Source organism: Colias philodice, chromosome 23 (assembly GCF_061535455.1).
Source record: "Colias philodice isolate Cphi_HAF_F1 chromosome 23, ilColPhil1 Martin Lab GWU primary, whole genome shotgun sequence".
NCBI classification, from domain to species: domain Eukaryota; kingdom Metazoa; phylum Arthropoda; class Insecta; order Lepidoptera; family Pieridae; genus Colias; species Colias philodice.
Window position 1 is genome coordinate 8123509 of NC_143108.1, and position 12710 is coordinate 8136218.

A 12710-nucleotide genomic window follows, 5' to 3' on the forward strand; every position below is an offset into this window, starting at 1 on the left:
TTTATTTACAGGCCATTATACAAATCAATTATACAATAATAGTTAGTAAGGCTGTTTCGTCGACAATAAATAGTGATAGAATAAATAAGATGTAATAAAAAGTGAATGGTTGTGTTGTGATGTAAGCTAAAAGTGAAAGTTCGGTGTTAGTGCGCGTAACAGAACTGCGCTGGGTGAACGCGTTGCGCGCTGTCAACGAAGTGACATTACCGCCAAAATTGATGTCAAATTAACAAAAATAATGTGAAATAAAAAATAAAACAGAAATACCGAGAACGCACAAATCGCACAAAGATAAATAGCCTTCCAAATAAACCTTCGCAAAAGGTTCGGAAGTTTCGCGTTTGTTAGAACGCGGCGCGTGTTGCAGAGTCCCGCCAAAACAGCTGTCAGGCTGTCAAATAAAAAAAAAACAATACTAGACCAAGGAGTTTAGAGCAAGGAGGTTTAATATCGGAATATATCGAGCCAGCCCCCGGCGCCCGGCCAATGACGCCACGGGTCCCGCCCCCGTGCGGGTCGCCGCTCTTCGGGCTGCTTCTTATACTCAGTGCCGGTAAGTCAACATTATTAGTTTGGGAAACTATACACATACACTGTTTTATATAATATTTTGAATACTATTGTAACGATTTTCTATGTGAAATAAGATTTCTACTGAACTGCCATTGGTCTGCCACTGCCATAATATCTAATTGTAGGCAATCTATGAGGACACAGAAAAGATTTAAACCGCGAAAATGCTTTTGGGTAGATAACATATACTTATCTGTAATTATGATTTGGAAATTTATCATTCTGATATTTTCGGTAAAGTTTAAATATCTTCCTACAACTGGACAAACCACAACATCATCTATGTAGGTATATTTTTTATGCTCATCATAATTGGCGGGTTAATCGCGTAAAAAATACAATCAAATTGGGAAGCCCCTTTTATAAGTCGGTTAAAAAGTCAAGTAAGAATTAGTAAACAACAAATAAGTGTGGAAACGTTGACACTCGATTATGTTGTAACAGCTATGAGGTAATCTGTATTGTGTCTCGAATTTAAATCATTTGAAGATATCTTCTGAACGGCTTAAGTTCTCAGCATTATGAGCATTTGTACAAAGAAATTGATGGATTTCAGATGAAGAGAGTATACGTAAATGCGATTGCGTTGATGGTTTTAGCAGAAAAGATAATTATTATTTTAAGTATTATAATATTGAAAAAAATATTAGTTATCATCGCTTGAACCATAAATACATAATAAGGAATATTTATCGATATTTTAACCTTTCGAAAACACGCATGATTAGTAGCTTTTTTTTAATATTACATCGTAGATATACTGGACGAATAAACAAGTTAAACTGATATTTTTTATCAGACAGCTCTAATGCAAATAATATTATATTGCGAAAGTAGCCACTATGCCACCCGTCGTCGATCCGTGATAAAAAAATTCAGGTTTCGAAAGCTTGTACAAACACACATCTAAAAAATATCCTCCTTTTAACATTACTCTACATAGATGATTTTAAAAGAGCAAATATGGAGTTTCTTGCCGGTTCTTCTCCATAGATATTGCTTTCCGAATCGGTGGTGAATGTTAAAAATAATGACGATTCGAAAGTGCTTCTAGAAGAAGTCTTGAATAAATAAATGTTTGAGTTAGATGAAAAATATGATCAAACTCAGATTTATTCGACAATTCTTACCACTAAGCTACTTAAATACCAGATATTAAGTACTATAGGTGAAAATTAAGTCCGAACTCACGTCGACAATCTTATTCCTTGCCACTAAACCACAATTAGAGCTACTACAAAGCCTATATCACATAGATGAGGTCATCAAATTCCAAGGTATGCAAGCATGTGCACTTGACATTAATTACCAATATTGATTATCTCGCTTCGCTCTAACCGTAGTCTATTTATAAGTGAACTTAACTAATGTGAGAGGCTAGATTTCAGAGAAATTGCATTTTGATTCATTTGATAGAGATTTTGCGGGTATTTATATATACATCGGTATGTTGTGTCTGTCTCGTAGATGGTATGGGCAAGTGAAATTTTAACTAGCAGACTGGATGTACGTAAATTTTTTAATTCCTGGAAATTTTACTATGTGTATCTGCAAATCAAAGCCAATTCCCCGGAATTGGCTTTGATTTGCAGGTTACCTACATCTTATAAGCAGTAACTTATTAGTTATTATTGTGTGTCATTTTCCTACTCGATCTAGTAATCTGTTGTACTGCTAACCCATAGCGAGTTCACAGTACCGATGATTATCTTCTCTTAAATGTAAAATGCTCATCACACGACATTTTTGCACATTCGTTACAAATATACGATATTACTACGAAATATTAAGAGATGATATTTCCGTAGTCGAATAAACCTCAATAATACTCATCATACTCATCTCTCGAGAAACTTGCTTATTCTTTCTTATGATATTTTATTGAGGTCAGCCCTAATTTTCTTTCCAAAACAACATTAGTCGAAGTTTTCCGCTAACAGCCATTCAAGTCCCACCAAACGAAAATGATTATTGATCAATATTTTTTTCTACTATATAAAAATAAGTCGGGTTTTCCTTCCTGACGCTATAACTCCAAAACGGACAAACCGATTTCCGCGGTTTTGCATTCGTTGGAAAGGTCTCGGGCTCCGTGAGGTAGGTATGTATAAAGCAAAGAAAAGGTGTCTCTGGTGGTGAAACGGAGTTCGCCCGGTTTGCTAGTACTGTATAATTATACTTACTTTCAACTGTACTTCATAAAAAGTTGTGCTCTAATATCATAAAATAATACTACGATTTAAGTTTTTGAAAAGAAATCAGATCATCACAATCACAAAGCGCATAGAAACACATCAAAGCTTCAAAAAGAATTCACCACTTTTAAACTTTGGAAAAAACATTATAGAATTAGTACTACCTCTACTTATTAGGTAGTATAGTATTACTTCGTATAAGTATGTGATATTAGTATTAGATAGTAGTGCAAGGTCACTGATACGTAGTTACAGATCCTTCTGTTCGTGTGAAATAAGATAACATTTTGTAATACCCTGTGAAAGCGAGCCATTTTCTATTGTAAACGGAACACTACAATAGAAGTATTGTGTAGATAAAGATTAGTTTAACGATGCAGCTTGGAGAAATATGCTATAATTTTGTATAATGGAAGGTTTTCTAAAAATTAAAAATGTTTCTCGATTTTTTATTTATTCTCTTCATCAGAACAATATGGGTCAAGTGTAGAGTAACTTCTCGCGCGATCCATTTTAGACCGCATTTTAGGTTACCATCAGGTGACTGTGGTCGAGCGCTTCCATATAAAAAAAAAGACGGGTTGCACTCCGGGAGTGCCGGCAGAAGTGAAAACTTGATTATTAACGTTCAGCATGTTTGATATTTTGGAATGGTATCCGCTGAGGGTATCCGTCTAACGCATGGAATATAAGGGCTAAAAAAAAAAAAAATCCGTCTTACGCTTTTTCGATCAGGCCACGTGTCCTGACGCGAGTTTAAGATTTTATACCCAACGCCGCTAAAGAAGTTTTCACTTCAAAAATATCATTTATTTGCACTAAATAATCTACCAAATAATAAGCATGATAGACATAATTGCTTTTTGTAATTATTCGTTCGATTTGACTCGCAGATTTGATATTTTTCTTTCTACAACAATATCAATACAATGGTTGCAATCTACGACCTAAATCATATTCAGATAAAGATTAAACTTGCGTAGAGGAGTGAGGACACTTTTACTTACAGTAGGATTTGGGGCAGTTCTGATAAAACGGCCAAATAAAGTTGAACATGCGCCTTGCGTAGGTACTTGTAAAACTCTTTGAATTTGTCTACTCGTATCGCTTCAAGATCTCGGAATTGAATTTTGCAAAACACAATTTGTATAACAGACAATTTTCACAGCACATAATATTATAAAGAGGAAAATCATTGAAAGGTTTCGGTTAGTCGGGATATGGTTAAATAAAAAACTAAATATATAAAAATTATGACGTCGTATAGTACAATTTTTTTAGGACAACTTACAAAACAGTCACCATTACATGATTACAGATATAAAATAACAATACATAGCTGAGTGTTGTTTTAATTACAAGTTGCCACGGTTTGTTAACGGACACTAAAAAATTTAATTACATGCAATTAATATTTTGATTAACAAAATAAATCGTAATTGAAAAATACATATTCAAGTTAAATTGTACTACAAACTACATTAAAATAAAATTCATTAAATTATATAAACATTTAAATTCATTGCTATAAAATATTGAACTCATGTATAACTGTAACCTACTGTAGTCTGTAACGTAGCTTTTTGACCGCAAATTGCCAATGCAAAGGAATGAGATGTTTCGATGATGTTTTAAATCGCTCCATTGTGACGTGAAAGAGATACAAACACACAAACGCACTTTCGCATCGCCTTGCATTTGTGAATTGTATGCCAATATAACATTGCAGAAAATTGCCTATAAATTTTACAAAAAATTCAGTACATAGTTAATATCACGACACGAGAAAGTATCAAATCCGTTCACTCATTTTCATCGTAGTGAAAACAGCACCTTTCAAAAGTATCAAATCCTTTGACTTTCATTCTACAGCATATTGGACGTACGATGTGGCGATATTTAGCCAGCAAGTAGATCGACACCCAGTAATCTGTTAATCGCAGCACGCCAGGCGCTAGTAATTGCTACTTATTGTTTTTATAGTCCGGGAGCGAGTTGGTAACTACCGCTTCTTATCTTGTGCGATTATATTTTGTTAAAGTTGGTATATATAATATTATAGTGGTGGAATAAATACAGGATAGGTAGATGATATTGATGCAGTAGTTTTGGAATCTACTGTGAAAGTATGACAAGTAACTTTTTCATAATCTTAATACAGATTTTTTATTAAAATGTTTTAGATAGATGAATGTGTATTTGTGTTAAATAGAACTAGGAAGCTCCCTTTCAAATTCGAGAAAATATTTCGCATTGAAATGTGAAACATACCGACTATTTACTATTACTTGTATACGTAGTATATTATTATTAGTCTGTGCTATTACGTATGCTTAAACGTGGAAGGAACAATCTTAAATACTTACAAAAAACGTATTAAATACTAATATATAGTTTTTTGTTTTCTTCGTCCACTTAAATACGTGTCCTTCCAATCTCCACGATTGTTAGAAAAGAAAAACAGCCTCCTTTATAGAGTCACAGCGTGAAGGGACAAGATATATTGCATTTGGGGTGAATAAAATTTAAGATGGGAAACCCTGATTTGGGGAAATGAATTTTGGGAAACAAGATATTAATTTAAACATTGTAATGTTGTTCTGTGTTAAGAAATTTGGGTCAATTAGTACATAATAAAAATGATTGTAATTGTTGTTTGCTATGCGATATAAAAATATCTATTTGGAAGTGAGACCTTGTCCCTTATAATATGTAACGGATATTTTATATTTTTAACAACTTTCAAAACGGAGCTTCTTATAAAACATTTGTTGATCTCATACATATAATATCGTAATTATTGCAACCTTTTAAATTGTAACCCTTTTATTGGTACTGAACAATTTAATACTTCCATTGAATATTCAATTTCCCATCATTTTATGACTTTAAGTAATGAACTCGTCATTGTTTACGATTTTCATAAAGTTAAATGAAATTTGATTGATACAGTCCGCTCGTGCCTGGAGGTTTGTGATATCGAAAATCGAAAATAATTATTAAAACAGCATAATTTAATTAACTTTTTTGATATATGATATGTTCGCCCTGATAAAATGCAAAAGTTTGGTCTCAGACATCTCGTCGTCTCGTCGTATTATACAAGTTCGTCGTGTTATATATCTTTCGGTAAAATGATTTGCCTGTTTTTATGTAGTTTAGGGTACTACATGAAAGTACTTATATTTTATTATGTATCTGGAGTTTTCATAATATTTCACTTCCATGTGAATTTATTTATATATTTACTATTAATGTAAATGTATATACGGATCGTTAGTACTTTTAATACATTGAACTACCCAGGAAGGCCACATGACAGTGTAATGCTTTGATTCCTACTCATTATAATGACAAAAAAGCAAGGCAGTGAATGGTTACTAACACACTTATTTGCATCGGTCAAAACTCAATATAACTTACAAAGTATACGGCGTTGTAAACTTAACCAATTTAAAAATATATCCTTGTCAAGTTAAACGTAACGGCAAGGAACATTTATTTGAGTAATAACAGAATTTCGCGACGTACGTGACTTTTCTGGAACGAAATAAATTCTATCCTTTTGAGGGACGAATACTAATGGAGCGTTTTGTACGTTGTATAAATTGAAACGTTTATACAGGGTGTCCCACTGTTGGTATACTAAGCTCAAAGAAGGTTATAGTTTTGCATACGCTGAGTACGTAAAAAATAATTAAAAAATTCCAGACGCATTTTTTTTTTTCAAATAGATGAATTCTTAAAACTCTATGTGTACACCCATAACAAGCGAGCCGCCCAACTTTGCCACCGCACGTGAGCTATCGTTTAAGATTATGTTTTCATAGATAAAATGCTCATATTAGAGAAGCGGTATATGCCGGCTGCGCGAAGCTAGAGAAGAAAACATGGATTTTCAGGAAAAATTTAGCAAAAAATTTTGGACGTAATTTTTTTTAAAAGTATTTTTTACGTGATCAGTGTATGCAAAACTACAAGTTCCTTCGCGCTTAGTATACCAATAGTGGGACACCCTGTATATTGCGACTTGAAGGCATTGGCCTGGGAATCGGAAATTTTGTTATGTGTGTGCAATAAAGTGTTTATTATTATTATAAATTAAATAATCGGAATATGAAACGGCTACAAGTATGTCCTTCATCGAATCATACATGCAAGTTTGACATTTGCAGCAGTCAGTTTAATATCTAGAATTAAAAATGAATAGAAGAACAAGTTTTCCGCCCGCCTCTCTGACTATTTCCAGACACAAAAATCATATCACTAAACCGCGCCGTTACGACGTGAAAGAAAGACAAACAAACAAACTTTCTCATTTATAATATTAGTATGGATTTGAGCTTTACATTTTTGCCAATAAAACATCTTATTTTAAGAATTTTCCTTGAACATGTTTAAGTCCTTTTAAATGAGCTTTGAGTTTATAAGGAACCAGCATGCAGTTAAATGGAATACTTTACGAGGAAGCTATTACGTCTCTCTTTTCGAAGAAATATCTTGTAAAAATATAAATATTAAATACGTCAATAATTGGTATGCATTGCAGAAATGACTTCTATTTACCAGATGATACATACAGTATCGTACGTTATGCTAAAAATTAAAAAAGGGGCCCATAGGTTGCTTTATTATTAACCACCGAGACATAATATTTTCAATGTCAAAACACGATGCACAGTTATAAAAATTGTCCTTATTAAGCAAACTTTCAAAAAAAAAGCTAATCAAAATTGATCCTTAACACACCATAAACTGTAACTCCAAACCATATTCCCGATCAATAAAAAACACATAAAGCCTTTTCTTTACGAGTCACAACGGATTGAGTTGCAAAACGGGATAAACCGAAGAATTTGAAACCCCTGAATCTTACATGCAAAACAACGTGGAGTGTTCTCGACTGAATACGGGGTTAAATAATTCGCATTCCAGTAGACGATAGTGTCTTATATAGCGGGGAAAAAATCACAGGTTTGAAGAAAATAAAGATATCAGAAAGCAGAAAGCAATTCTAGGACAGGAATATTTCCTACCTAGAAATCGGTAATTGTTCTTCTAGGAATCTCAAAACATTTTCCGAGTATATTATGATAAAATTTCTAAGAATGAAGCAGCTAAGTTAACGATGAACATAATATTGATAGTTTATCATTTCTTCGAGATTTTCGTTGATATTATCAGCATGCCGAGACCAATGTCGTAGAATAGAATAACGAGAATAGAAACTGCTATCGCTAATTATTGACATAAGGTCTTGACATTTTAGTAAAGAAGATGAACATTTTGTTCGTGGTTGTCGTTGGTAGGGTGACCAAATCCTTAGCAAAACATCATACGCTTATATCAATTAGTATTGATAGCCGATTCTATTTCTTTGCGTTTTGACGTTTGTCTCGGCCCTCAATTATCAACTTACGACTTTTACTTATTTCAATAGTAAACTATAGCCACAGGAAATGTAATACTATAGGTACCTATGGTACATGGGTAGAGCCTATGCTCTACTCTATCTGTGCGTATAAAAATCGATTCAAGTCCCTACAAGGTTAAAACATAAAACACAAACACAGAATTATTCTGCTAGAGCTTTCCTATTTTCAAGTTAAAATAAAATGTTTTCAAAACGTATGACACAATTTTGTAGCCAATAACGAAACAACAGTGTAAGCAGGAATATCGAATAAATTGGATCGTGATGGAATTTATAGCGAATATAAAATGTGAGTAACGAATGCAGAACGTCTCCAACGTTACGACATCTTTGTAAGAAGCTGTTTTCTTGTGAACCAATACGTTTGCAATTCCATTTGCAGTAGTTTTGAGGTTATAAAATAACGTATACGACAGAATAGTATGGTCATACTTTCATACATTGGTCTTACAGTATAATTTATTCGTTTCTATTAAGTGGCATGGCATCGTTTTAGATATCATTGTCATTAAGGCATAGTATAGAAGTAATAAGTATTTACTGCTAGGTACTTCTAAGTTGCTTTCAAACGATATCAACCTATCCTTTAACTGATAACTTCAAATCATCACAGTTTTTACTACTATAAGAATCACTGTTTTTGTATTAAATAATCTACCCATACAAAAAGGGGTATTTCCACTTGTATCGGCATCTTTTACGAACTTGCTTTTACAAAATAAAAAATAATAATATGAATTAGGCAGAATTAGGTATTAGTTCCAAAAAGGTCTTTAACCTTCATCAATGACGCGGAATGTTTAGACCAAGCTAAAGAAAAGCAAGGAAAATTATTGTTCCAATCTGCAGTAGGGGGTGTATCGAGATGCGGGGCTAAACTGTGTTACGAAGGGGTGGATTAGGGGTGGCGCTTGGGCGTTTAAACGTGATTTTGCTAAGAAAATCGTACGTGTTGTGATGTTTACGTTTTTTAAGAAATTTAAAATAAAATTTAACAATAATAATTTACTTAAAGTATAGATAGAAAATGGTTTTAAATAGAATATTAAGATAATTCAAGATCTGGAGGTATTGGCAGATATTTTTTCGTACATACTTACTTAACAATGTTCGGCAGTTCATACACCAAAACGTAAAAATAACCTAAATATGTGTCGCATTTATCATAATAAAAGATACTCTGTATTGTAATATTAAATACCTATTAATTTTTATTCCCACACAAAATATTATTGCCGTGACAACCCTACAAACGCCCTTGCGGAAAAACACCGGTGCGATATCAATCAAATATCCTTATGATATGAGATAACTGCGTCTTGTGAAATTGCACGGGACAGATGGGTTTCATAATTATAATGGTATTGTTGTCTTAGGTTATTTATCGATTAAATCTTTTTGATGTGAAACTGCTTTAGGCGCGTTGAGAGTAAAATTTCAAGGTCGTGTCATGAAGTAAGGCGATGATTTTGATATTTTTGAATCTTGAAAAGAAGTTTCACTTCTGACACGTATGCTCGGCACACATGCTCTTATTTTAAATATGGGATTCGAATAAAATAGTTTAAACTGTATACCAATGACGGCATTATTCGTTTCAAAATTCCTTATATTTTAAATTCTGTACAAATTATCCACAAAGTCATCTACATATATTAAAAACATTACATTTTCATAAATATACTCATAAACATATACAGTCGTACATCATATAAATTTCCATTCATCCCACACAAGATTCACACGAAAATATTCCTTTAAACAAATCTCTCTTTGTCACCAGCTCTAATAGAATGCCGTCGACCAGAACCCTACTACGGCCGGATCATTGGGCGCCTAACCCAGTACGCTCACGGCATCAGAGGCACGGTATATGCCGTGGATGAGAACACGGTCTTCATCAGAGGCTTCGCGTATGACGGCACTGGACCAGACGCGTATTTCTGGATAGGAGATACCCCGCAACCTTCGCCGGAGGGCATCCTGGTGCCCTACCCTGAAGATTATCCTAGCAGGTATGTGTTCATACGATTCTAGAAGTTTTCTACAGAAACTGCTGTCCGAACCGGTGGTAAATTAATGTTTTTCTGTATCTTGATTATTGAAATGCGCTTATAAACGAAGTCTAGTTCAATAAAAAATGTATGAGTAGGTAACTAGGTAGTTACCTATGTATTGAAGTATGACATAATTTTCTTTTGACTTTCATGACGTCATGTAAATTGTAGAGGTGTAGATTCTTCTTCTTATTTTTGAAACATACTATAAACTAATTTGTTTTTAAAGTGAAACTTTTATTACATCGTCTCAAACTTTTTGGTCTGTGTAGCGCATGTCGCGTGTATCGCGGCTGCCGAGTAGGTTTAGTGAATAAATAATTAATCTTTCGTTTCTATAATTTTGTTGACATAACTTTTTATAATACAACGTTTTCCAGGCCAATCAAAGACCAGGGCAATGAGTGAAAAATAAACGAATATATATCTTTATATCATAACATTAGGTATACATAAATAACAAAAAATATATCGTGACATGACCACAGATTAAGGATGATTGATATCAACCATTTATTTATCTAAATGGACAAACATTGTACCTTCAATAATTTGTACAGAATCGTGAAAGCTTTTAATAATTAGTTCATATTTTATATTTAAACTAGCAAAGGCACGCGACATTGTAAATTATATTTTACAAGCAACCCTGTAATTCTTGTAAACACCTACACAAATCGTTAGTTACTTTTTAAAAGCGATTTTCCATAATCCTCCCAGTCTATTCAGAAATTGATTGGAACACACAGACTCTTTAAATTGTTTTTTGCTTTTATTTTACTTGATCCGCATAGATAGACTGAGAATTGTAAATCACTACATAGTATAAAACAAAGTCGCTTTCTCTGTCCCTATGTCCCTTTGTATGCTTAAATCTTTAAAACTACGCAACGGATTTTGATGCGGTTTTTTTTAATAGATAGAGTGGTTCTCGAGGAAGGTTTTTGGTAGGTATATAATTTATTAGGTTTTAGACAAGGCGGGCGAAGCCGCGGGCAGAAAGCTAGTACTCTATATTCTACAAGTTTTTCATATAATACTTTGTATTCGTGACTTCGTACAAATACAATTTTAATATTTCCATTTCCAGAGATCCACCCGTGTTATCGGCACACAGTAATTCTGACATTCTACTAAGGTTGCCTGGCGGAAAACGCCTAAGGGACATTAAGTGGATTAGCGTGTGGTGTCGAAGGTTTACGGTATGTTTATTATGACTATTTGTTGATTGTTTTTTAATTTTAATTTTATTGATTCGACAGGAAACAGTTTGAAATATTAAAGTTTTATGAAAAACGTTATTTTTGCATTGTTCTTGATCAGAAGAAAGAGGCGTTTATCATTTGAGATTTCTACAGGGCGATCTTTTCAATACGTAAAATAATACGTGTAAACTTGGATACATTTTCGTATCCAGAAATAACAAGTCATTCCTTCTCTTTATTTCTGCAGTTGTGATCTAACTTCTAAGCCATTTAATTCAAATTCCCTTCTCATTTTTTTGCGAAATTAACATATTATTGTATGTCGGGCTTATTTTATTTTAATTACATACCAAATAATTTACATATTATTAAAACATAATTTCGAAAAATTTTCGAATCGAATGAATGAAATTATTTCAACCAAACTATGATATCAACACAATTATATCATAATAAAGTATACGTACAAATAATGAACGAGGATCAGACAATAAAATTGATGTCAGACTCAAACCCAAATATCGATTAGAGGCGGGTTGGCGCGCGCACGCTACGGTTCCCGCCAAAATGTGACATTTGCCGATTTAACTTTTTAATACGCTGAACGTCACAGGTTATAAATTATTCAAGAAATTGCTATCATTAATTATTATTGTATATTAGGTGCTTGTTTATACACTGTTTTAATCTTTATAGTAGTCGAGCAAGTGAGAGTAAATAATTTGAATATTTTTGGTTGATTATAAAGCAGCAGTTTTATAATATGTATTATAGAAATAGACAGAATTAATTTTATAAATCATTGTCTAATGATTTATATACTATAAATAAATAACCTGATTTTTTATCTATTTTTATCAAGTCATGCGGGATTAATTTTCAACCTGCTCCATCAAAGGTGGTTCGTTTTATTTTTCGGAACTTTCGACTGGATTAACCGATTTTGATGATTCTTTGTTTATATTTTGAAAGTTACTTCCGGTTAGTCACATTTAAATTCCTTCCAATTCTGACACTTCGAAGGCATGTCAGCTTTTTGTATATGTAATTGATTGCATAGTATCTTTAAACGCCGCGCCGCACCGCTGCTACCGTTTAGCTACTACATATTATGTATTTTTTGCACTGTGCCGGACGGAGTAGGGGCCTAGGGGGTGTTAAGTTTATTTCCTTAACGGAATTTCTTGTATCGGTCTGCGCTCCAAGCCATTATAGCTTAATAATTATTATCAAAGAAAATTCC

The 12710-nt window shown here is 33.3% G+C and overlaps 1 protein-coding gene across 1 annotated transcript in view; it reads left to right on the forward strand.

Annotated features, from left to right (window-relative positions):
- LOC149478172 (protein Skeletor, isoforms B/C) overlaps positions 1-12710 on the forward strand; it is a 38020-nt gene continuing 25310 nt past the window's right edge. Inside the window, exons 1-3 of the mRNA XM_089709872.1 lie at positions 1-556; positions 9989-10220; positions 11353-11464. Of these exons, the coding sequence (XP_089565998.1) occupies positions 490-556; positions 9989-10220; positions 11353-11464 (411 nt within the window). The 5' untranslated portion in view covers positions 1-489. The remainder of the gene's footprint in view (positions 557-9988; positions 10221-11352; positions 11465-12710) is intronic.